This window comes from Ambystoma mexicanum, chromosome 8 (genome assembly GCF_040938575.1).
Source record: "Ambystoma mexicanum isolate Mex_15411 chromosome 8, UKY_AmexF1_1, whole genome shotgun sequence".
Classification (NCBI taxonomy): domain Eukaryota; kingdom Metazoa; phylum Chordata; class Amphibia; order Caudata; family Ambystomatidae; genus Ambystoma; species Ambystoma mexicanum.
The window spans coordinates 967,893,484-967,920,642 of NC_090929.1; the positions used below are offsets into that span (position 1 = coordinate 967,893,484).

The following is a 27,159-nucleotide window of genomic DNA, read 5'->3' on the forward strand; positions in this document are numbered from 1 at the left end:
GGTGGCGGAATTGGCAGCCATCTATAAAGCAATTGCTACTGCAGTTGATAAAAAGTTCAGTGAAATTGTCTTGGTGACTGATTCTGACTATGCACGGAATAGCTTTGTGGAGTATTTGCCTGGTTGGAAAGCAAGAGGCATGATTACATACAACAAAAAGCCACTTAAACATGGAAAAATGATACAAGCCATAGACAAATTGGTGTCAGAAAATAATTTAACAATATACTGGAGAAAAATTCGTGGGCATTTAAAAACACCAGGAGAGGATAAGGAGGGAAATGATAAGGCAGACCATCTGGCTAAGATTGGGGCTGTGATGGGAGAATTGCTACCTATTGATTATTTAATGGGTGAAATACAAATTGATGCAGTCACACGTTCTAAAGCACCAAAGGAGGTAGATCAACCGGTGGTGCAGTGGAGTCATGACACGCCAGACCAAGATTTGATTGAGGCACAAAAGAATGATCAAATTTTGGGAATCTATTATAATCATTTGATAGATCCTGAAAAAAATCCTTTAACAGAAAATGATTGTATGGGAAAAGAAGAGTTGAGGGTGTTATTAAAGAACAAAACACGAATTAGATTACAGGATGGACTCATGATTAGAGAGTCCATAACAGGGCAAATACAGTGGGTAGTACCCCTTTCATTCAGAGGACTAATGCTACACCATGCACACGATGCCATAACTGCAGGCCATAGAGGTTCACAAAAGACATTAGAAATACTAAAAGATTATGCTTACTGGCCACATATGTCCCAAGATGTGGAATTATATACTAGAGGATGTCTAGTATGCGCCCAATTTAAACCTGCTTCACCAATGCATAGAGCACCATTGATGAAAAGAGGCCTAACTCTCCCATGGTCAGATTTGCAAATAGACTATGTAGGTCCTTTAAAAAGGTCGAGCAGGGGACACCGCTATATTTTGAGTGTGGTATGTTTGATGTCAAAATGGATTGAGTGCATTCCCGCACCAGATTGTAGTGCGCAAACAGCAGCCACATTGCTGGTGAACCATGTGTTCTCAAGGTTTGGGTTGCCACAAAGAATTGAGTCAGACAGAGGAAGTCATTTCACAAGTACTCTAATGAGTAAGGTATGGCAAATACTAGGTGTAAAAAGGAAACTACATATCGCATATCGGGCGGCGTCTTCAGGTACAGTTGAAAGAAGCAATAGGTCTGTTGTGGACATTTTAAAGAAATTTGTGGCAGAAGCAGGTTCCAGCTGGGATTTGCGTTTACCATTGGTTTTGATGGCAATCAGGTCGACTCCTGCCAAAGCAACAGGTGTTAGCCCCCATGAGGTATTAACAGGTAGGAAAATGGTGTTACCACAACACCTACTATACAGAACACATGAGCAAACTCTAGTGAGTGCATCCACAGTTCATGAATATATTGATGAACTGAGGAGGCATTTGCAACATGCATTTGCTTTTGTGCAGAGAAATCTGGAAAGAGCTGCTGACAGTGCTAAGTCATATTATGACAAAAAGACATCAGTAAAGGAATACAATGTAGGGGATCAGGTGTACAAGTTTCATTTTGGAAAAAGTAAACAGAAAAATTCTAAATTTCTGGCAGCCTGGCAGGGGCCATTTCGAATTATAGATAAAGTCTCTCCTGTAGTGTATAAAATTTTGAAAAATGAAGGTGAAACAGCAATAGAGCAGTTTGTCCATGTAAATCAAATCAAACCATGCCATCCCAGACATGAGATCAGGCAGCTTGAGCATGTGGAAACGGATAGAGTCCCTTGAGAAAATAAATGGGTGTGATCAGGAGGCAGTGACAAAGAAGTTAAAAAAAAGTTGATTGTTAGGATGGCACATAAACACTGTAATATATGTGAAAATATATAATATAAATAAATAAATAAATAAATAAATAAATAAATAAATAAATGCACATATAACGGAAGCTCGTGGTTGGTGTGCAGAGAGAAAGTGTATTAAATATTGAATGCTGTTTTATATGTGTTTGTTTTCTTTTAACTTGTGTTTAATTTCAGAAAAAAAAAAAAAAAAACGAAGTATTTTTACCAAGCATGTTTTATTTTTGGCAAAAGGATGAAGTTAGTATTGTGCTATGTACTTAATCTGTTTATTTTCTATTTTGATTTAGACGATTAACATTATTTGATCGGAGGTTCCGGGATCAGAGGCCACGGGAGACGATGGAGTCCTGGAGTCCCCTGGATGAAGACCAAAAGATGCCTGCCTCCAGGTGGAGGTGAAGACAAAATAACCGGAATGCCAAAAGTGATGACTACTGTGGATTCAAGATTGCCAAGATGAAAGAGTACTCGAATGAACCGAATAACATCGCTGGTCGGGACATACCAAAAGAGACAAAACAAAAGTTCCGGCATATGAAGTTCCACGTATTTATTATTTTAATTATTTATTTTAACTTGTTATATTACTTATTTGTTTTAGTTAGTTGTTTTATTTCTGTTCTTTAATTGACTTGGAAAATTTAAACTTAAAGTAATGCCACTTCCACTGAGAAGGCAAATGTGGAACATTTTATGAACTGATGGACTCAGATGAAATGTTAATTGCAAATTTTCATTGATGCACATGAATATTCATTTTGTTGGATTGCTATATTGTAAAAAAAAATAGAACAAGTTGTTTTTAGGAATTGGCTTGGATTATAGCCAAGTTCTAAAAACAAAAGGAGGGTATATGTAAGGATATTTGGCATGTTACAGCACAGAGTACAGCACTACTGCACAAGTAGCATTACAGCGCTACTGCACAAATAGCATTACAGCACTACTGCACAAGTAGCATTTTTTTTTGCAGCACCACCACAAGGGTGCGGTGCATTGCTATATGGGTTAGCAGATTAACAAGGAAAGACAGACTATTCGGTCAAAAAACGATTTTAACATATAAGATGCAAAGCTATTTTTACAGTTAAAAGCACACGTGTTCATTTAAAAATGCACACTATTTTTCACCTGAAATGCCTATATTGCTAGAGACACATTTGAAAATTAACAGCTAACATATTAACCATTAACCTGACTAATAAAACCTTATTTTATTATAACTCACTAATAAAATGTGTTCTCTACTGCAGAATTAGGCATATTTTGAAAACCAGTTAAATGAGTGTGCAGATTTTTCCTCTCTTCTCTGCCTGATTATCCGTGTTGTTGTGCACAGTAACTGCAGGAGGAAGGAAGTCAGATTTGCAACAATTGCAAATGTATAAGCGAAGCTATTGTTTAAAAGTAGGAGGATGAGAGATGATGGATTTCATTGGAACACGTCATAAAGAGGGCTGAGAGGAAAGTTTTAGTGGGCAGTAGCAGGGAAAAAGACAGGCAGACATCTTTCTGCACTACTGGGGAGAAGACCTGGCTGTGGGGGTGTCCTGCTGCAGTCGAGACTGGGGAAAGCTGAAAGAATTACATTTCCACTGGCAGAGGCTGTCCTATCTGAAAAAGCTGAGAATTCCAGGCAATGACCCCGGCTTGAGAAGGCAAGCGTCCCTTTTCGTTGGAGTTAAGCCAAGAGAGCCACATTCACAGAGAGAATCCTCTAAACAGATAAGGTAATTACCTAACTGGGGGAGCTGTGTGTGTGCACGAAAGTATGCAGTCAGTGTAGAAAAATGAAAGTCCCGTGCGTGTCTTAATCAAGTGCTAATGTTGCAATTTAAGTTCTGTTCTCCGCCACTATAATTGCAGTGTGTCATTGAAAATGCTTTGATTGTTCCCTTTTATTGCTGTAAAGAATGAGATTATGTCTAAATGCAAATTTTATAATACAGAAAATATTTGAAAACAGACGGGTGGTTTATTTTCTATTTACCATTACAATGCCAATGATGTGGGGAGATTTTTAAACAGTGCAATGGTCATTTTAAGACAGATGTGTGTATGTCAGAATCAGTATGAATAATTGTGAGTGACTGTAGTATAACTTGTTGGAGGTACATGAGCCAACGGGAAGAGAGACTCTCTGAACATAGCTCCCTACCGTATATAAGGTAGTGGAAATTACCACAAGACTACCACATATAGCTCTCTGTCGTAAATAAGTCAGTGAGTTTGCCCATGGTGGCGCACCAACACTATCCCTGGAAATTGTGGTTTCCCTAGAATGCAGGTCTGAGGTCTCTCTAGTGATCACACGAAAAATCTAAGCGAAGATAAGGGATTCTGGACATTGGGGCCACAAATAAAACAAGGGAATTATGCTCACCAAAATACCACCAACCACGTATACCAAATATGCAGGTCTGGGTGCTGAAATAATGCATGTCCATTGTATTATTGTTGCACATGGCCAAATCTGAATACAAAGAGTGATTATTGCTAAGTTATTTCTCAGCGGTAATAAAATACCGTCAGGCCCCAAATCTCCACAAAATACCCTACAGACCTGCTTTTCTGCTGCTCTTACACTGTCTTCCAGTCACCAAACACCTTTCCGTCCATCTCTCCTCATCCCCCACATGACATGGAAGCAAAGAATTGAAGATCTTATTTTTTTCTCAATCTTAACACTTTGCTTTGTTTAACAACTTTGTTTATGCTTACAGAGGGACAAATGTTCTTTAGACTTCACTATGTGGAGTCATCCATTTTTCAAAACTTACTTGGATAAAGAACCTCGAGCTTTACTTAGTGGGTTATGGGTTTCTCACACAATGTAATCTAATGCCACTTTCGAAAACATTTCTGGGACCACACTGTGTTCTCATTCCATCCCTGTTTAACTATATTTAAAGTGGTTGAAAACAAATTAAGCATAATGTAACTAATAGAGGAATGACATAGGCTTGCATGCCACGTGCATGCCTCACGAGTTAGGAAGCCTACATTTTCATATGTAGATTAAAGAGTTCGTTGAAGGAAACTCAGTATTTTCTGGAATTAAATGTAAATACTGGTTAAACGGAAAGCATAGAAGCTAAAACAGAAATATGAACATCAAAGTGAAAGAGCGTGAGTAACAGGGAAATGTATAGACAGGAGGTGGAGGGGATGGCTAGAGACAGAGATAGGCTAAAAAAGCAAGAGGAAGAGGGAGAGGAAGAGAGAGTGAGAGATATGACGCAGAGTATAAGAGTGCGTGGGCCTCATTATGAGTATGCGGGTCAGGTAACAATGGTGCCGGTAAGCTACCGGCACCATTGTTACTGAACTGGCACACTCCTGAGTTCTGCGGGTGGGTGCCGTCCTGCCCGCCAGATCTGACGTGGCAGGCAGAACGGCACCCGCTCGCAGACTTTAAGGGAAGCTCCGGCACTGTTATTAACGGTGCTGGTGCTTCCGTCCTCCCCATTCCCATTGAGTCCTATGGGACTCTAATGGGAATGGGGAGTAACACGACTCTGTTTTTACCGGCACGGCTAGCGCCGGGGACATAATGGGGCCCTTTGTGTGTGTATTCCAGAAAGGTGCATGAGATAGAGAGAGAGAGCAAGAGAGGCAGAGACTGTCCAACAGGCAGACATGCTTATTTATGCAAGTAGAAAAAGACAGAAAGAGGCATGGAGAGTGGAAAGAGTGCAAAAGAGGGACAGAGAGATTACATGGACATATACAGAAAAAAGCAAAGGGATAGAAAGATATCATGTTAGAGAGAGGACTACATGAGAGACACTGAAAGGTAAACTAAGGGGTAAATAAAAAATAGAACGAGGTTGACAGAGTCAGAGCTAGGAAAAAAATGAAAATAGTAATACAAGTCAAATGACAAGCCCCTGAAATGACAGATACGGAACATAAAGCTAAATGACATGAATTTGAGGGGAAACCTGAGAGAAAGTTATGGTGAGCTGGAGAAAAAAAGGAAAGTAAGGCAGGTGTGAGAAGTGAGAAAGAAACCGTTAGGGGTGTATTGAAAAAAAGATTGCTAGAGAGAAATACGGAGAGCGAGACTGCTGAAAAAGAGGGAGATGGGTTGAACGCATTACCTCAAATCTTGCCAAAGGCTTTGCAGGCATATTCTCTCAAGCACACTTTCATCCACCCTCACAATTGTTCAAACTATTTTGGAAATGTCAAATCAAACGTCAAATTCGCAATTATTTTTGAATTTCAACCCATTCTAAGCTGAACTGAGTCTTCGAGTGAAGCCTTTATGACTTTTCATTGTTCAAGGTGACAAGCAGCTTGAAAGATCTTTATTTAAGAGGTGCCTTGAATGCTGGCGGGGCTAGGGGAGGGTATGATGCCAACGCAGCAGGGCATGGATCATGATGCAGAGAGGAGGGGGAAGTACAATGTCAGATTCGATGCAGCAGGAGCACTGTGAGGGGTGAACAGGGAGTAAGATCCAATACTCTACTGGACTGATGGAGAAGGGAATCTGCTTATAAGGAGAGAAGCGCAGGAAAATCTCTCCTCACAGAGGAATTGTGTAATGATATGTCTCCTGTTTGGGAAAGAGTGATTGTGATGTCCCACCAATGCAATGCCCAGGATATGATTTCACTGCGGATTCCGAAGGAGGAATTACTGAGTACCCATTCCCAAAGATGGAATGTAAAGCTTAAGAATTGACACGTGAAGAGACAGATGTCCCAAGTAGTATCGCCATATTTAACAGACGTGTGTAGCTATGCAAACATTTGTGTTGACATTTGAGAAATGTCAAAAGTTGTCATTGTTTTCTTCCCTCATCAGAACACTACACATCTGGCCAAACTCACCCTGTCCATTCTGGTAGTGCATCTTCTCCTCGTCAGAGTCCTGGAAGGCCTTGCTGTAGCCACAGTGCCTGGGGAAGAATAGCCATACACAATTGGAGACATTGGCACAGCATGTCAAACAAACAACATCATTTTCAGCATATGTGTAAGACTGGTGATTTCAGCTCATTGTCAGAATAAGAATGGACGACAGTGCTATGTTTTTGAACTCCACAGAAAAGGTTGGATGTTCTTCAAATTCGTGTGGCTTTATATGCAGCCCACTAAGACAACTTTCAAGAGGCAACCTTCCATTAAAAAAAAAAAAACGTATCATATCCTTCCCTCAAAAAAGTATGAAGATCACTTAATGGATAGGTCCTGCAAGTGTCTCACAAGCTCTAGGGTGCCGCATGAACAGTTGTAGTCGTGGCAAAGACATTTGGAATTTAAAAAGTACTTTTTTATTTTAAATACCCCCCAATTATGAGGTAGGATCAAATGTGATGTTTACCTCATTGTGTATATAGTAGGTAAGCATGGGGTAAAATAGCCAATATTTACCTCGTGCAGTACTTTCTGTGTGCACCATGTGCTAGAAATCCCATGTGATTCCAAATCACAATTAGTTGCTACTTTCAAATCAAGTTACATGTAACATGGTGATTTTACTGTCCCCACGAGGCATTCGATGTCATTGTACATGTCCTCCACTGAGGTTAGCCTCAGTTTACTTGTGCTTGTAGATTTCAGAGCTAAGAACCATAAGAAAATAGAAAACATCTGAAGCTTCGAAAAAAATGCATTTTGAGAGGTCGATGTATAAATGAACACACAAAGGATAAAAAATGACGGGTGGGTCAAGATGTGTTTTTTCACTCTCTCCAATGGAGAGCAGTGACTGCGGCAGAACATCTGATAAATGAGCTATATTGCAATGTATGCTTTGGCATTAACGAACAACACATGTCTTCTTTTTCAGTGAATCTATTTATGTATAAACAAAGGTTCATTTTTATTGAGAATCATCTGGTCTTAGTCGCACATTGATTACGCATTTTAAAGAATGGGTGTTTTAACAATATCTTTTCTTTTAAATGATTCAGTTTGTTTTACAAAAAAAAATCACTTATTTAAGAAAGTGAATTATCTGGTTATTGCAAATAATTACATTTAAAGAAAATACAAATACAAATTGATTTTCTTTTGCGTTTGTGTTTCTACAAATGTTTTTAATTAAATCGAATGATTCGATTTCAGCAGCAAAATTAAACGTGCCGACTTCTAATAATAACATGATAATAATACTATAATACTAATACTAACAATAATACTAATAATAATAATAGTAATAATACTAATAATAATAATAATAATAATAATAATTCTTACATTTTCAGAAGACAAGTAAACTCATTGGGAAAGGATAACACATGACAGAGGAAATACCGAAATGCACCCTTCAGAAAAGTAAGGTAGTCATTCTTCTACGGTCCAAAGTGTACATTTGAATGCATCTTTCTGTCCGGTGCAGTTAGGAAACGTATTTTGATCTCTATATTTCTTCACATATGTATTTAAGTGTATTTACAAGGCACCCTCTGCGAGAGCAGCCACTTCGTGCCGCCACATATGGAAAAGCGAAATTGGGAGTAGTGATATTCACAACCTTGTCATATTCAGAGCAGACAAGTGACTGGAGCTAGGGTAGCGGGGAGCTCAAAGGCATAAGCAAGGGCTGACAGTACATCAAGCCAGGAGCCAGGAAAACACAGGTGTGGCTCCCCAGAACACAACAGCAAGTGAGTGCAAAACAGAAAAGTGCACGCCAAAGCTGAAAGGTGCTGATCAGTAGCATGACACACGCCCCAAGACAAAAGAAACCAGAATCTGGGGCACAAACTAGTGGGCAACACAGGCTGCAGTGTGCTGCGTTTGGAAATCCACAGCAAGAGGTGCCAGGTTAGGAAGCATAGAGGGGAACTGGGAGAAAGGTCCCCGGAGCGAAGAGGGTAGCAGCTCCCAAGGCAATCTCCTGTGGGGAGTAAAGACCATGGGAGGTGGTCAAGTTAGAGAGGAGGTAGGAGATGGAAAATGGAACCCTCCACTCTCCACAACGTCAGAGATATCCTAGAAGAGGCTGCAAGTCTTGCTTTAAGGGCCAAAGTCTTCCTCTAAGAAGAGAGTCTTTAATTCCTGAAAATAAAGGTGGTTTGAATCATCTCGGATGGAGGCTCTAAGGGAATTCCAAAGACAAGCCCCCAGAAGCTCTGATGGGTTTTTTGCATGCTCCCTACTCCCGAGGTACCCAAATCTGTGCCACCAGTAGGCCCAGTGGAAAAAGCAAAGGGATGTCCAGGAGATCTGGACCTCTTCTGGGATCCAGTCTTGGGATTAAATGTCAAGTATGACTTGGTTTAGCAGCCTGTGGTCAAGGATGAGCATGTCAGTCCTGTTCTGGATGACCTGAAATGTGTGGAATGAGCACCTATGGTGGCCTAGTTAAAGGGTATGACAATAGTTCAACCTCAAGAGGACAATGCTCTTTTCACCTCTACCTTATGTGCAATTTTCAGGATGAGCAGAATGCACTTGACAAGGTGCAATTGGCAATTGACATTTTTAAAAACGTTCCAGAATCTGAAAGCGAAGGAGAGAGCTTTCAAAAATCATTCACAGCTTCCTATATGCGGTGCCTAGATGAGGGAATGAGAAAAATTTAGGTCAATAGGATGGTTTCCTTCTTAGCAGCATTTAGACATGGACTGTCCTCATAAATGTTATGACATTCAGGGACCTCATTACTTTCAACACTGCAAGGCATCTCTTAACCACTTTTCTCTTCTCTAAACAGGACTACTGTGCCGCATACTCTTTGGTCTCCCCAACTATTCTTTCTGTCCTCTCGACAAGATCATTCACTTTGTTACCAGGACTCTCTTTAAACTCCCCCTTCACATCTTATTCTTCTTACCCTCACCAGGCTGGATGGCTGATGATGCAAAATAGACTAGATTTAAATGTCTTCTCTAGGTTCATAAATCTATCTATGTTTAGGCACCACTGTATCTATCATCCTCTATGCAACTCTTCACTTATGCTCTTTCTCTCTTCTTGTTCCACTTGTATGGAATTCTCTTCCTCCAGACATCCAAGAAACAGTCCAGACCTCTTTGTTCAAAGCCACATTGAAAGCCCATTTTATTTACTCTGAGTTACACTCTTTAACTACCTGTCATCTACCTTCATGCTAACATGTTTCCCTTTATCCATCATGGTCACATCCCTAACATAGGTGGTCATACCATCTACCTGCACTTAAAAAATGTCTAATGGTGATTATCTTTAATCTATGGAAGTCCACCCATGTATTATCCTGATGACTGCTCCATTTACTCCTCAGCACAACCTGGTCAGAATGTCACTCAAACTCACCCCATTGTAAGAAGCTCAATGCTTCCCATAAAATCTGACATCTTATTTATTGCATGTTATTTTTGCGATCAAAATAACATTGTTCTTCCTTGTATATAGATACATAAACAAATAAATAAATCCCCAAGGGAAGGCAATAGAGTGAAATTAACAATTGAACAGGGAAACCATGGAGTAAGCTTATGGTGGCAATGTTATCTTTGATGATGCTAAATGGGCAAGAAGAAACCTGTTCCACCAACACCTTATTTTTCTTTACAAGTAGCATGATGTCGGTTGGAGAAACTGACTTGGAGGAGAAATAAGCAGGGAGACCATTGGTATTGGACAGAGAGCAGAAGTGAGAACAGCAGCTTGAGTGGCAGTGTCCTGAATCCACTCCAGTTTTCCTTCAATGAAGGTAGGCATGCGATCCACAAGAGAGACGTGCAGGGTGTAGGTGCATGTGCATCAGGGCCGCAAACCTTCCTGCAGATATTTGACACTTAAGCTAATCTATTGCTGTCGGGTTGATCACTGTCGGGTTGATCAACCTATTAAGCATGGCCTTTTTATATATTTTTGATAGTGGCAAAGTAGAATTTCATGTGACACTGGAAAACCAGCTCATCGTCTGAAACATGTGTATGGGGTTGCTGTTGGTACTCTTGTTCAGAAGATAATTGCCATAGCATTTCGGTGCTGGACTGCCGATGTGGGCGGGACAAAGACTGATATGCAAATGTATATACCACTGCTGTGAAAGGCACAGGGAGCTAAAGTGTGGCTGCAAACTCTCGAGTGGGTACCGTTCCAAACAACAGGTCATTTAGCCGTGTTCGTTCTCACAGAGGGGCGCCTATGGACTATTTTTACATCATCTTCTTTAGTTTCAAATTTTCTCAAGCACCTTTCTAGTATTCTCTGCTCTCTTTTTATCTTTGCAAGTTCAAAATTGATCCAGCTTTTACATATGTAGGGGAGGTCAGAAAAGATGACCAGGCAATGAGGGAGGGAGCCTCACTGAAATCAAGAAAAAGAAGTGTACATCTGTTTGATGAGGTATGCAGACAAACATTAAAGTTCCCCAAGACAAGGATGAGGTAGGAAAAAGATTGAATGCAGATTATTAAATGGGACATTTCCTTGCAAACAGGTCAGTGTTAGTTGAAGGGCTGCAGACCGTTAAGATGGTGGTTGTTTCATCCAGTAGACATGTGCAGGGGAGACTCTCAAGGGTGGTGAATTTAGCTGTGGCAATGTGGGACCTTGTGATGTCTGCAGGATAAATATGGGAAATACCACAACCCTTCCTGTTGGGTCTGTTGTTCACCGAACTGTTGAAGACTTATGTAAGGGAATAGTAATTCAAAGCCTTGAAGCTAGTAGAGAGCTAGGTCCAAGGAAGTCAATATCATGCTCCTCAAGCAAGCCATCGATTTTAGGAGGATGATTGTCAGAAGACATAACATTAAGGGTGCACTCTTTGACTGATGCACTTTAGGATCGTCTACGCAGTTGGTCAGGAAACATGTAGAGGGGAGGCCATAGTAGGTTGTAGACCAAGGAACTAAGGGTTTTGAGGCAGACCAGAGGGGAACAAAGGACAGCAGAACATGTTGGAAGGGTGTTACATCCGCTGGAGAGAGCATCCACAGAAATGAAAGTGAAGTGTGATGCCGAGCAGATACAAACTTTAAGAAATATTGTGACTGAATGCCCGGCCTTGAAGGAACTAAGAATTAGATATCTCTCTCAATTTGTCAGTACTGTAGACTGCCTTGTCACTCCTACTTTCTGAGAAAGGGCTGCCTCTGTGCACAATACTACATTAACAATGGTGGTTTTGAATCTGTTGAAAGCTGTTGGATTGTTGTAGCTGCCTCCAGTGGTCTGTTGTTTATGCTTGTATTTTTGGATATACAATCTTTTTTTTTCTTTTTTTATCTCTCTTCTTTAGCTTTTTGTACGGCTTCTCTGCTTCCTTTTATTTTCCTTTTCTGGTTTCTCTCTGTTAAGGAACTGTGAAATGTTAATTCAAAGTAACATTGGGCCTCATTACACGGTAGGCGGTAAGGGTTTACCGGTACCAGTATTTTACCGGTACCGGTAAATCCTTACCGCCTTACTACGAGGTCCCTTTGTGGGTTGGGGAATTTAACGCCTGCTTTTTGCAGGCGTTAAAAACCAACCCGCAAAGGGACCAGTGGAGCTAATTACGGTACCACAATTTGCGGTACCGTAATTAGCGCCTTCCCCATTCCGATAGAGCCCTTTGGGGCAAAAATGGGAATGGGGAAGGGCAATGGTGGAAGGGGGAATTACCGCCCCGCCAACCTTGGAATGGGGCGGTAATTCCCGTTTCCACCAAGGCGGTGCTGGTATTTTACCGGCATGAACCATGGCGCTAATAGCGCCATGGTTCTCCGCCTACTGTGTAATTAGGCCCATTGTCTTGAAAAATGACTTTTAAACTGTTTATTTTAATGTTTCCTTTTTTGCAAAAAGCTCATAAAGGGGCTAAATACAATTAAAAAAATGAAATGGGTGCATCATATCTGGGGAATTAGACAGGAATCAGAGGATCTAAATCAAGCAAGTTCATGTAGGCACCTTGAGACATGATGGTCACATTTTGATAAAGAATTATGACCATCTTAGTGCAGATAGCGGCACCAGGCTGAACATCCAATATGATGCAGCCATTTAACGAGGTAAACAAGCAGGAGAGAGGTTGGAGAGCATGCATGCTTACTAGGCAGGAGACCCATGTGAGAAAATCAGCTTCTACTTGAAGGCAAAGCTAACATAGGTGTCAGCACAAGGCATACTTGGATTTCATTTGAGGTTGTCAATTTTCCTTTTCATTATGCATGGTGAGGGTGTGCACTCAGGAAGGTAGAAAATAATTTCGTAATTGATGAAAAATTCGTGAAACTAAGATACATATGGAGAAGATGAGTGGGACAGTTTCCCAAGCTAGAGCACGCTACTCAACAGTCGTCCCCTGATCCCTGTATGGCCAGGGTAACTCAGAGGATCCACAGATCCAGAACGAGCCAGAAGCAAACAAGAACTGTGACTGAAAGGTCATAACGTGGTGTGACAGTTGTTAGCTACTATAGGGTACCAGGGCTGCCTATGATGTCTAAACAAGGTCCAGAGAACTAGTTCTGGGGTACACTTCATATAGGTCATGAGCACTAGAAGGGCTAGACAGCTACGCAACTCAGTAAGAGTCACTAGGAAAGAACACAGTACAGGGAAAACGGGGGGGGGGGGAGGGACTGAATGTTGAGGTAAGAGGTGTCCATGAGGAGGAATAACCGATGTCTGAAACAAACACCTGAGATAAAGATTTGGTGCATGTAGCCAATGACCCTGTGGAGAGAATAGATCGGATGCACTGGCCACATAGAACAGAGGTGCTTTAACCTTACAAGTGAGTTGGGAAATATGTACTTGATATACCGGCCATCATAAATTAGAGGCATTTTTAAAAAACGACACAGGTGAGATGGAGCAGTAAGAAAAAATAAAATAAAAACAACAAAAAAAAATCGAGCGTTGCAATCATGCAAGAAATTGATCGACATCTTAACTGGACAATTCTTCTATAATGGCTAAAGATGTTTATGAACCACTCAAGAAAGATATTAGGTGAAAGTACAGTGACATTGTTGATACCGTTTTTTGCGATTTTAGTATTTGTGTATTAAGCAGTATAGAGCCAAAACATATATGTTTTTAATTAATTACTAAAGATGGTGCTTGGAAATCCATCCACAGGATTACTGGCCGGGGGAGTGTCACCATCCAATCATGAGGCTTGGAACGTGGGGGTGAATTGCAAGTATAAGCCTGCTCTGCAATCCTGCCTCTGGCACCATTTCCCCATTTCCACCTGTTAGTCTCCTTGCCCTGTGGTCTCCTCACCCTACTCGTGTACCCCTGACTCCCTTGTTCTCCCTAGCCATCCCTGTTCCACTCGCATACCTGCCTGCCTTCCCACCTCTTGCCACAAGCAATGGAAACAGAAACACATTACTGGTATTACCCATGCAGGCTTCTTAGTTTGTTTTATTTTTAAAAGGAAATCGGGCACACAAGGTACAGGCACATCGGATTCTACTTAAACAAAACAAAAAAACACGCTTAGCACTTTTTACCATGGCCCACAGTACTAAAAGCGTTAAGTACCCATTTGGAGGGCATGCTTTGGTGGTAACAGCCCTGCTATCTCGCCGAACACTGGTTGGTCATTTCCACCACAGCCTGTAGCCAAACAGGCAGTTGACGCTATATTAAAACCCTCATCATTCCATAAGAGAAAGGTTGGGTTTAGAGCGTGGTGCTGCTGAACGTGTTTTTATATATTTTTTTAAAGGTTAAGGTGCCGCCCACACTCAACACGGCTGTTACCTCCGCTGCTTCTGCGTGCACGGCTTTTAATAGTGTACATACCTCTTTTTGCAGATAAGGAAGACCAGCAGAATGACGAGACCCGTGATCAGGGTGAGGCAGATCCAGACGATGGTCATGGTGTCATAGCGAAGAGTCACTGAAAGAGGAACACACGAAAGATGGTGTAACCAAGCCTGTGAAGATAAAAGAGTGTGTGCATCCAACATCGTTACATGCATGGATGGATAGGATAGAGTGCCCATTGATTATGCCATGTCATTGAGGGTGGACATCCTTTTACCTAATATTCCTGGACTATTCTCTGTTGACAATTCCTCCCAAGACCTTGGTAGACATCCTATCAATCTTTGCAGATGATGTAGGAGATGTCTAAATGATCTCATGGCTCTATGATTGCATTATGCAAAAAGACCAGGTTTCTCTTGGCAGATGAGATCCAGAAATTATTTTTAAGTGCCAAATGTTCAAAAACACTTACAGTTCTACTTCAGAAAACTAAAAAAAAAGATGTGCTGAGATTGTGCCAGAGAGAGACAAGGCATAAAAAGGAGTCTGCTAAAGAGACAACGACCAACCAACCCGTTTCACTACTCATTTGATGGTATGGGATGCAGTTATTTAACTCTTTTATTATCACAGTATCAGATATGCGATAATCACACAAAAACCATTGGCAAAGCCAACAGTTTTGCCTTTGGAAAAGGGAAATCCCAACCAGATGGAAGGTGAGGCAGTCAGTGTCCATTGTCGAACGGGCAGTGTTGCCAGTGCTTAATGAGGGAAGTGTGAGTCTTCCATCTTAGTTCCCAGTCCAAGATGGCTGTTTTAAGACTGTATCAGGCAGTGACGTCAGTGTCATGCAGTGGCACAGATCCGTGATGTTAATGTTATACAGTTGTGTCATGTGTGGGGTTTGTAGGTTTTAGTCCCTGAGATCATATTACTGTTGGATACAAGAGTCAGATATGGGTTTCCAATGTTGGGCAGCAGAGCAAACATTCCCACCACGGGGAACACATAGTTGCCAAACAGGCAAGTGTCCTTCAGGCAAAAAAAAGGCACACCATGGTCATCAGCCACGCATGCTTACATTGAACCAAGGTAGAATATGAGCAGAATACTGTAAGGTTCTCTAAACCACAGAAAAGGTACAGTATGGACAAGAAGTCAGATAACAGAGTCAGTGCTTAATTTGCAAAAGAATAAGTGCCAGTGTCCACATTATTTCTAGTATGCTTATGACACATTGGGCAGGCAGCTCCCAGTCACTGTTGCTACCAAGCACGGCTGTTCTCCACACTGTCAACATGTTTATGGTTAAAACTGAAGCTCACTCAGGTTGATGAATGCACTGACTATAGTAGGTATGCAATTTACAAATGCCAGTCAATTTAACAAAAACAGCATATCATACTAGTTGTGACATGAAATGAGACAGATGTTTAAGTGCTTCTCTAAACACATAATAAAGCAATAAGCCCTGAGCCGTGGGGGAATTACTACATCAGGGGCTGATAGTTACATAGTCCTGGGGCATTATCAAACACGGTAATACCACCCCAGTGAGGGGCTTATTGCCATTAGTACCGTGGGCCGTTGGACCGGGGTACTTAAAACTGAAAGCAAAATGTTCTGTTGCGAGAAAAATGATCACCATGGAAGGGTATATGATGTCCGTTCTCCCTTTCTATGGTGGCTAGTGAACATATTTTTAAAAAGTAAACAAACAGAATGGCCGGCATGGAAGAGAGAAGGGACTACATTTAGTCTCTTCTTCCTTCCCATAGAGTCATTTAAATCGATTGAAAACAAAGAAAACAAATACAATGACCAACATCAAACGGGAGCCACAGAAAGCAGAGCAAATTAGCTTTCCTCCTATGATAATTGATAGATAAATACAGGAAAAAGCATCACAGAATGAATTATTTGCTGCATTTGAGTGCTTTGTGATAAATTAGAATTAAATTCGCCATTACATCAGTGCATCCCCCATTTTGTGCTGCATTTTAGTGCTTGGTGGTAATGTGCTTTTACATTTGTGCATCCACCTGTCTCCTCGGCTGCTAGGCTGCCTGGTGACTTTGCTTGTTCATTGTCCAGCCTCTCCACTGTCCCTCTTCTCCAGCTCAATGGCACTTTCTATCTCTCCCATCTACTCCAACAGTTACTCAATCACCTATCCCCCCCTTTGTCACGAAGTCTGGAAGAATAAAGTTTCAAAAAGTTCTCTCAGCCTCTAATCTGGCCTACCTATTGCTGACGACTACGTCAGTGCTACTTCTAGACAGACTATCACTGATATCCTCTTCTCTTTCCCCTCTCCAGACCTGATTCTACCATCTCCCCTTTTTTCTCTTCACACATTAATGGCGGCACTAGATGGGAAGTACTCTTGGCGCTCTTCTCCTCCTTTAGGTGCAATGGATCTGTCATGGCCCAGGATCCTCAACCAGATCTTTTTACCTTTGACCGCTACCTTCCAGACCTCAGCAACTTCCTACTTCCCCTGCTACTCAGACTATCTGTCTCTGAACCTCCTTCGGCACCTCCGACGGGTGTCCCACCTGCCTGTACTCCCCCTCTGAAAACCTTTAAAGGTGGCCACTTGCTACATGATCGCCACTTTCAATGTTCAATCTACTGTCAAACATTCTTCTGACATCTGCCTTCTTCTTAAAGACTTTGAACCCAATGTCCTCCCTCTCATTGAGACGTGGTTCAATGCCAGTTCAGTCATTGCTTTTGACTCCCTTCTCCCTGATGGATATAAGATCCTCCCCAAGCCTTGCCTCAACCGAACTGGTGGGGGAGTAGCCCTGAACTTTCCTGAGTGAGTCCCTACCTCTCCCATACCCACCCAGCCCTACTCCTTCTTTTAATGTTGTGTCTGCAAGCTGGTTGTCTCTGACTCTCTCGCTCTCTCTTTCTCAGTCTTGCCACTATTTGTAGGGCCCCTAGCCCTGTGTCAGTCTTCCTTTCCAAATGGGCTGATTTCATCTACTCTCTTCTGAGCTCTGTTTCAAAACTCCTCCTACTTGGAGAATTCAACATCTTCCTTAACTCCACTGTTTCTGCCTCCTCACTATTCCGTGATCTCTGTACCTCCCTCTCCATCACTATTCTCCCCTACAGCTTGACCCACTCTGCTGGACAAACTCATGATGCCTTCATCCCAGCTGATCTCCGGTTCTCAAACCCTCTAACTACTCCTCTATCCTGGTCTGAGCACTCTCTCCTCTCTTCTCACCTGGGGCCTCTTGGCCCCCTGACTTAACCTCCACCAGCACTGTCAGCTTCTGACCGATGAAACAAGTGTAAGCTGCAGCATTTGCCTCCACCTTGATCCCTCCTCCTTCACCCTCCTCTTGACTCTTCCACTCTCTATGTCCTTGTCAATCTTCATCTTGCTATCACTAACAATCTTGACATTTTTGCCTCTGTCATGAGGAGCCTCCTGAAACCTGCCTCCAAGCATACCAGCTGGTAGAACTCTGATATAGCTGCTCTGAAATGCAAGTGCAGAGTTGGTGAATGGAAGTGGCAGACCTGGGGCTCATTCTCTGACAAACTGGTCTATCGCCTACTCGAAAGACAACACTGTCTCTCTATCCGCTAAAAGAAATGGGCCGACATCCAGGCCCATATCTCTGGAGCCTCTCACAACATGGCTGAACTCTTCAAAATTTGAAAGAACTAACCAATCCATCCACAGTATCTACCTAGCCTTCAGCCGGCCTCTCGTGTCTGCCCTACTATCACCACTACACCCTTCCTTGGGAAACTCCGGGAGAAGTTGGTCTTCCCCCAACTGATGCAACACACTGAGCTCATTGGCTGTCTACATGACCATCAATCTGGATTCTGAGCAACCAGAGGCACAGACACTGCTCTCCTGAACACCTGTACAGAATTGCTCACAAATCTGGACTCTAACTCTCCTGCTGTTCTCATTCTCCTTGGCCTCTCTTCCGCGTTTGGCATGGTCAACCATTATATCCTCAATAAGTGGCTCCAAGATACTCTTGGTATATCACACCGGGCACTGGATTGGTTGCCCTCCTTCCTCACTGACTGTACTTCCCAGGTGCTACTGGACTCCTTCTCCTCCACCAACACTCTCACTACATGTGGTGTTCGCAGGGCTTTATCTTCTTGTCTTGGCTTTTCAACATATACCTTGCACCTCTTGCTCACCTGATCTCTGTCTTCTACCCTCATTTTGAGTGTTATGCAGATGACACACATCTCTTCTTCTAGCTCCCCCTCGCTTCCTCTTTCATCTCTATCATCCCTGACTGCCTATCTGCTTTTCAGTCTTGATGAAGCTCCAATGATCTTGCCATTCTTTCTATCGGGACACCTACTCCCCGTTTATCTCCTGTACTCTGAATGCCCTCTATGGGCTCACCTCCCTCTCCTTTCATTGCAACCTGAAACCGTGGGATCATCTTCGACTCCTTTCTCTCCTTTACTCCTCACATTGTGGACCTTGACAATAATGCCCACTTTGAACGTTACCTCCTTAGAAGCATTCTCCCTGTTCCTCACCTTCCCCCATAAGCTCAATGTCTCCAGAGCTCTGGTCCTCTCCAGGCTGGATTGTTGTAAATTGTAATTCTTTTATTTATTTGTACAGCACTTATACACAAGTGAAGTGCTTCAAAGCGCTTCTAGGTTGGAAGGGAGCGGGGGAAAACATTAGTAATTCTTATGCCTTTTAAGTGTCTGAATGATATAACAAAAAGTAACTAGCGTACTAGGGCTGATGGCATTTCAACTAGTGCAAGTGCATGAAGTGTAACAGGCTCAACCAGATTAGGGAGGGGAGACAAAGGGGGACAAGGCAGAAATTATTAGGTCTAGTAAATTCAGGACATGCAAAGGTACAGACGGAGGTGCAAAGGAGGGGGAGGGGGAAACAAGTGCGCCCAGTCTAGCAGAGCCCTGGGTTAAGTGCAGAGATGTTATCTCTCTTTCATTTAAGGGCAGCCAGCTTGGAATCATACCAAGAATTGCACTTTTGGGTGCATGGCCAACTGCGAGATGTGATAGACGTGAGCCTCTTCAGCTCCCGCGACCGCAGCTGATATCCTGTTTGTAACACCCGCAATCCTGTACCTGCCGACCCCCAAAATACTCCCGCCGCAGTGTGACACCTTGGGGCACATCTACGCCTAAAATCAGCGTGAAACGCGCTAGGCGGAAGAATTGGAGGCAGGTGAAGATTGGCACTGCCGCTGACCTGCAGGCAACCAAGATTGCCTCCGGAGTGCTGGGCACGCTGTGAGCGAGGATCGAGGCAGGCCTGCCGTGGTTGCTGACCGCCGACCTACCAGCCTTGTGGTGCTGCCCGATGACGGGCGCGCACGCGACGGCGTGACGTTGCACGCCGTTGCGTGCAGTACAAATAAACGGGCCGTTTCCCGGCCGCGTCAGTGCGACCGGGAAGCCCGAACCAAGACAAACGTGTGGGTCTCCGTTCTTGGTGCCGGGGCTTGCTGCGATGCGCGAGGGGGGCGCCAGTCACCTCCAAGCCTGCTGCAGTGAGGAGCTGGTGCGCTGGGATGTGATGGAGCTCCCCGGGCACGAAGACTGGGGTGGAGGCACCCGTCTGCGGTCACAGCTGGGGGCTGGGTGACCACGCTCCGAGGAGTGAGGGCAGAGACCCAAAAGACCCCGGCTCGGCGGAATCTGTGCCGCCCATCCGGGAGCGTGGAGGCAGGAGAGGCCCAACCGAAGCAACGCTGAACCAGCGTAGTGGCAGCAGATGCTGTTCTACCGGTGAGTGCTCACACCAGAGTCCCCTGCACGAAGCACGGCTCTCCCAACCGGGCAGCACCTCGAGTAGCGCCAGGCTCTCCCGCCCCAGAGTACACTGCAATGTGTGAGAGGCCCAAGAGCCACCCGGAACCCAGCCCAGTAAAATAACTACGCGGCCAGCCAGCGCATCGACAAAGGCTGGAGCCATAATCCTGGTGAAGGGGCACCTGGGACATCAACCAATGCTCCCAGCCGCCAAAAGCAGCGTGGGGTGAATCACGCATTACAGCAGCGAACAGTGGTGCTGCGGTGTGGACAGTCACTGGGCTGAACTAGGGGCACAACCATACCGCAGCCCCCCACTCCGACACAGGGGCGGGAAGCAGCACAACAGTGTCTATAACCTACAGAGAGAACATCAACCTCCCAGGATACCAACTACTGCCTCCAGCGAATGAGAGTGGCGGGAGGTAGGTCTGGCACCGCAGCAACAATTAGAAGAGCAACAAGGAGGACTGCCGCTGATCAGAGGCCGACTACTGGGGGCAGAACTTTAATAATCCCCCACCCTCAGGAACGCTGAACCTCCACTGAGGGGACACAGGGCTGCCTAGAGGAGAGCAGGTCGTACAACAGCATACACAGCCCACTTAAGGAGCACCGACCCCCCCATGAGGCCAACCAACGAGAATGGTGGGGGGTGAGTTGGCCACCGCAGCTGCAAACAGAAGTGGTCTGCCACCGTCCTGGGGCCGATAACAGGGAAAGAACCACACTGTACCCCACTGCTCAGAGCTGCTGTAACCCCACTACCTTGACATAGAGTTGCCAAGTGCAGATCGACTTGCGCAATAAGTCTTCCGATCAGCAAGACAGGAATCTCGCTACAAGATCACGCCTGCAGGGCCTGGCAGCAAGCATGGGAAAAGAAAAAGCTAAGAAACCCACCATGCAAACCAGGATTGACCAATAGACTGTCCCCCCACCACAGTCTTCCGAACTCCAACCGCTTCCCTCTGGAGACACAGAATCTGCACACATGCTCTCCCTAAGAGATGTCATGGCCACCATAGCGGATTCCCGCTCATCATTGGAGCAGAAGATGGACGAATCAGCCTGGATGTATCCCTCCTCAGACATGACTTACAAAAACTATCAGCGTGCACTGGAGAGGCAGAACAGCATATCTCTAACAAAGAGGATGGGCTACATAATGTGCAACAACAACTCTAGGGAGTCTCAGCCAAGCTCAAGACTCTAGTGGCTAGGGTCAAGGAAGGAGAGGGGAGATCCAGACGTAACAACGTCCGCATACTCGGTATCCCTGAGAAAGCTGAAGGAACATGTATGGAACTCTTCCAGGAGCAGTGGCTAACAATCCTTTTCCACATTTTTCTCTATAGAAAGAGCACACTGCATGCACACACGTAGACCAGTGGCCGGCGCCCCCCCAAACCGTGATAGCGAAGTTGCTAAACTATCGAGATTGAGATACACTCTTGCAGCAGGCACGAACCAAAGGCACAATCTCCTTCAGCGGATCCAGGATAGCCTTCTTCCCCGACTATACGAGGGAAGTACAGAAGGCGAGACAATCATTTGAAAAGCTCAAAAGACAACTTTACAAACATTAGGAGTTAAATATGGCCTGCTTTTCCCTGCTCAGCTGAAAATATATCACAAAGGCACAATGGACCACTTTAATGACCCTAAGGATGTGTGGTGCTGGCCAGAGCAGCACATAGAGGGGGACTGGTCGGCACCTCGAGGTAACAGGAGCAGAAACCCCAGACCACCAGCGGACCAGTGTCAAGTACCGGACCACCCACCACCACCGGACCAACCGGCAGACGTCGGGGACTGACTCCCGCCCTGATCCCAACTCAAGGCTCAGAACCTACCGGCACGTACAAAACCATTCTATGGACTATGCCGCAGTATGCCCCAGTAACTTACATAAGGTGTTCCACACACTTACAATGCGGCAAGCGGAGATCTACTATCCTTGCGTCTGGGGACCCCCCCAACCTCTTTAGTTTAAATCAATCAGGGACTGTTAAATTGACACCCTACATTTTTTGAGTGTCAGCGATGTTTTGGGCGACAGGTACTTCATTTTGGGGTGGAGTATGGGGAAGGAGGGGTAAATTTGGAGGGTTTTTTTGTTGCTTTAGGACCATTGCACCCATGCAGTTTCAAGGGTTGTTATGGCCCTGGGTTAGTTGGGGCCACAGCATGTTCAGACAGCAATCCAATCACCATTCTTGGCACAAGTTACATTACATCACCATACACGGGCACCCTACCCCTGCGAGACATCCGCCCAACCCTTTAACATGTATGCTAGATAGCACCAACACAATCCCAGTCACTATTGACTGAACGCCCCAAGTGCCTCAAAGTGCTTACCTGGAACGTAAACGGGATGGGCTCTGCGATTAAAAGATGCCTGGTCAAGCAATTACTCAGTAGACACTCCCCCGACGTGGCCCTGCTAACTGAAACACATCTAGCGGGATCACACTGTACTCTCTTCCAGAGAACCAACTACAGGGCTGCCTTTCATGCGGGATACACAATTGGATCCAGGGGCACCATCATTCTTATACATAAACGCATCCCATATGCCTTGCAGATTTTAGAACAGGACCCGTGGGGTTGCTATGTGTTAATCCTATGAACGCTTTGGGGCGAGAAATGTGCTTTTGTCTCAATATACTCCCCACCCGGGCTAGGGCAGGAACTGTTAGATGAATTGACTACCCTCATGGGCAAACATCAACCTGATAAGTGGTTTCTGGGAGGTGACTTTAATGACATCATGTGCAATACCATTGACCGCACCCATCTCAGACAACGCAACCCGAATACCTCCACAAAGCTATTTAATTTTGCATCCACCTTAGGCCCCTGCGACGTGTGGCGGGAACTACACCCGGGAACTAGAGGTTATTCATTCCATTAGGGAGACCATGGCTCCCTCTCCAGGCTTGACTACCTCTTCCTTCTGCACATAGACCTCTTTAGAGTAATGTCGGCAGACTTACTCCCCCGGGGAGTCTCGGACCACTCACCCCTGTTGGTGTAAATGCGGTTGCAGGGTATAACCCCCCCTAAAACGTGGAGACTGAATAATGACTAGCTTGGCTTCCCCGAACTGGTGGACCGCCTTACTGAAGTCTCCACCGAATATTTCGAGATTAACAACATTGGGGAAAACAACCCGGTAACAATATGGGAGGCTTAAAAGACCGTGCTGCGGGGAGAAATAATCTCTTGGACAGCAAACAAAAAGAAAGAAAGACTCGGAAGATAATAGAGGCAGAAGGGAAGTTAACCCAATGGGAGAAAAAACATATCCTAGACGCAACCCCTCATACCCAAGTGTCCCTCAAACGAGCCACTGAGCGCCTCCGAAACTTAATGTTAGATAATGCCAAACAAGCCCATTGGGACTCCAGAGCAAGAATATACGAGCTTGGGGACAAAGCTGGCAAAATGTTAGCCTGTCTAGAGAGGAGGGATGAGGGACAACGCTGTGTCTGGCATCCCTCACCCCGTGGGGTGACGATCTCCCAATCGGACGCCGAGATAGCGGAAGCCTTCGCCCAATTCTATGCCGCACTATATCAGGCCCCAACCTCGTCACTGGATCCAACCCTCCTAAATGATATCACACTCCCAACCCTGTCAGCACAACAGAGGGCGACACTGGACTCTGACCTCTCAGAAGCCGAAATAGTTGAAGCCCTAGCAAAACTGCAAACAGGGAAAACAGCGGGCCCTAACGGTTCCCGGTCGAAACTTGGCAAAAACTAGGCAGGAATAACATAGTGCCCCCCCTCCACAAAATGCTACTGAGCGCCCATGAACAGGGCACCCTCCCACTGGACCTGTGCAAGGCTACTATTGTAGTTATCCCCAAACCCGACAAACCCCAGGAGAGATGTGCCTCTTACAAGCCGATCTTTTTAATGAATGGTGAAGCCAAGGTCCTTGCCAAGCTCTTAGCTAACCGGCTGCAATCGGTTGCTGACACGCTGATGCACCCGGACCAATGTGGCTTTATGCCACACAAGTCAACTCGAATTAATCTGCATCGGCTTCACCTGTCATTAGAACGGGCTCCTATCATTGACACTCCACTTGCTCTCTTGGCAATTGATTTTGAAAAGGCCTTTGACTCGATCCGGTGGGATAGCCTTTGGGAGATCATGAAACGCATGGGGTTTGGAGACGGATTCCTGGGATGGGTAAAACTACTCTATATGAACATCCAGGCAGAGGTCAGGGTGAACGAGTAGACCTGTCAATCCTTTCACTTGGGCGGGGGTACGCGACAGGGATGCCCCCTCTCCCCCCTCCTCTTCGCCCTCGCGATTGTACCACTCACCATATGGCTTCACCAGAGCACAGCCTGGACGGGATTTAGATGGCCAGAGGGACACAAAGACTGAACCTCCCTGTATGCGGACGATCTCCTGGTATACCTGGGGGACTCAGCCCGGACCTGCCCTATAGTAAATCAGATGCTCATCTGTTACGGGGAGTTTAGTGGACTAAGAATCAATTGGAGGAAATCCGTTTTCTTCCCGGTGAAGGGTGGAGGGCTGGCCAACCCACAGGATTTCCCGTACCGAACGGAGCAGCATGGCTTCCGGTACCTAGGAATCTGGATAACAGCAGATCTCACCAGCTATGCAACGCACAAGACCGGTTCGTCAATGAAGTTCACCACTGGAAACTTCTCCCCCTGACCCTCATGGGTAGAGCCACACTTTTTAAAATGATGGCCCTTCCAAGATTCCTTTATGTCCTGCAGAATGCCCCACTTAAGATTCCAAACTCTGAATTTGACCCGGTGGTGACCCTCCTTAGGGTACTTATATAGGGTGGAGGCCAATCACGCATAGCACTGGCTACACTCCAAAGGTCGATCTGGGAGGGCGGGATTGGGGTGCCCCGCCTCCAAACCTATTACTGGGCCTAACAACTTGCAGTGGTTAACGACCTGCTTCACGGGGACCGGGAACTACCCCACATCAGGGCTGAGGTAGTGGCCATGTAGGACACTGATTCACTATGCTTACTATACCAATCCCCCCAGAGACCCCTTCTGCCGACAACTATGACACATACTAGTACTATCTGGAGACATGCACACGTGTTTGTAGGGTGGAAAAACAAAATAACCTCGGCACAATCCCTATGGCAAAACAGTAATTTAAAGGAACTCGAGAAACTCTAACCATGGCCGTGCTGGGAGAGGGCTGGGATTCTGAAAGTAGAAGACATCCTGAAAGACGGGAAACTAACCTCATTTGAAGACATGCAATTTAAATTCCTACTTCCGGGCACTGAACAGTACCACTACATGCAATTGAACCATTCCCTGAGAACCCATATACCTGCAGGTGCCACTGTCCCGGACTACACACCGATAGAACGTAACATGCTACCAGCATACATCCCCACCAAATGTACATCCATCCTCTATAACGCCATCACATCCTTCGCTACCCCTGAACTGACAAGCCTAAAAATCAAATGGGAAAGAGATGTAGGAGAGAAAGACCCAGAGGACTGGATCCAGGTATTAATACACCCACGGGAAGTGGCAATCTCCTCTAGGCTCCGGCTGGTGCAACTCTAAATCTTACACAGAGTGTACTACCCTAGAACTACATTGAATGGCTGGAAGAGAGCATCAAACCTGAACTGTCTCCGGTGTGGAGAGGAAGAGGGAACCTTCTTTCATATCCTATGCTCATGTCCCCAGATTCGCGCCTTCTGGAACGCTTGCTGTAGTGAACTGACTAGGATACTCACTCGCACTATACAACTGGATCCAAGGGTCCTAACCTTGGGAGTACCAGACAAGAGTGATTTCTGTAAATGGGAAAAGCTGCTACTGAACACAGCAGCGGGCCTGATGAAGCGCAACTTCACACAAAAATGGGGAGTGCCAGAGTCCCCGACACAGGAATAGTGGGTATTGGACATGGACACATGCGCTATGGTTGAATGCCGGATATACAACGCAAGAGGCTATCATTCCAAAGCCTCCAAAATATAGGGGAGGTGGGAAGAGGGCAGGCCCTAAAGCCCACGGGCAATGGTGATGAAAACCTGAACAAATACACAGAAGGTTATGGGAAATGATTTTGGTAACTGGTGATACAAGTATTAATGTTAATTTATGATGGGATATGCTGGTCTTTGATTGTATTAGTTTTTCTTTTTGTGCTTGTTTTTACTATGTTATAAAACAATAAAAAATGTTTTATCCAAAAAAAAAAAAAGAATTGCACTTTTTACAGCCTCTTCCTCAATCTGCCTCTTTCTTCAATCCATCCTCTTCAACTAATCCAGAATAGGGCCGCAAGACTTATCCTTGGCCTCAAATCCAGGGACTGTATCTCACCAGCTCTAAAAATCTCTTTATTTTTTCCCGGTTGCTGCAAAGATCAAGTTCCAGACCCTTTGCATCATTTGCAAGGCTGTCTGGGGCCTGGGTACCATGCTACCTGCAGCTCTCTCTTACTAAATACTCTCTCCTTCCAGATCTATTTGATCTTCTGGCTCCAACTCTATGCTTATAAAGTGTTTCTCCAAGCAGAGAGCTGGGGGTAGCTCTCTCTCCTCAGCTGGCTCCCTCCTACAGAACATTCTCCATCTCTCTCTTCATCTTGAACAGGACCACCACAAATTCTGCAAACAACTCAAGACGTTTCTCTTCTCCTCCTCCTTCCCTCTGCCCCACCAGTGCTAACCATCCCCTCTGTTGCTGAGATTGGTTGCCTGGTCCCTCAAGAGTCCAATAGGGTCCTGGCGTTCTGCCCAATCACCCAAGCACCGCCCCCCTGCACTGCCCTCTGATCCC

At 44.9% G+C, this 27,159-nt stretch overlaps 1 protein-coding gene across 1 annotated transcript in view; it reads right to left on the reverse strand.

Moving 5' to 3' along the window:
* The window catches only part of EPHA8 (EPH receptor A8), a 1,837,897-nt gene that overhangs the window by 190,119 nt on the left and 1,620,619 nt on the right, over positions 1 to 27,159 (reverse strand). The window contains exons 8-9 of the mRNA XM_069610879.1: positions 14,553 to 14,649; positions 6,696 to 6,763 (exon numbers count right to left, since the gene is read on the reverse strand). Coding sequence (XP_069466980.1) covers positions 6,696 to 6,763; positions 14,553 to 14,649 — 165 coding nt within the window. The remainder of the gene's footprint in view (positions 1 to 6,695; positions 6,764 to 14,552; positions 14,650 to 27,159) is intronic.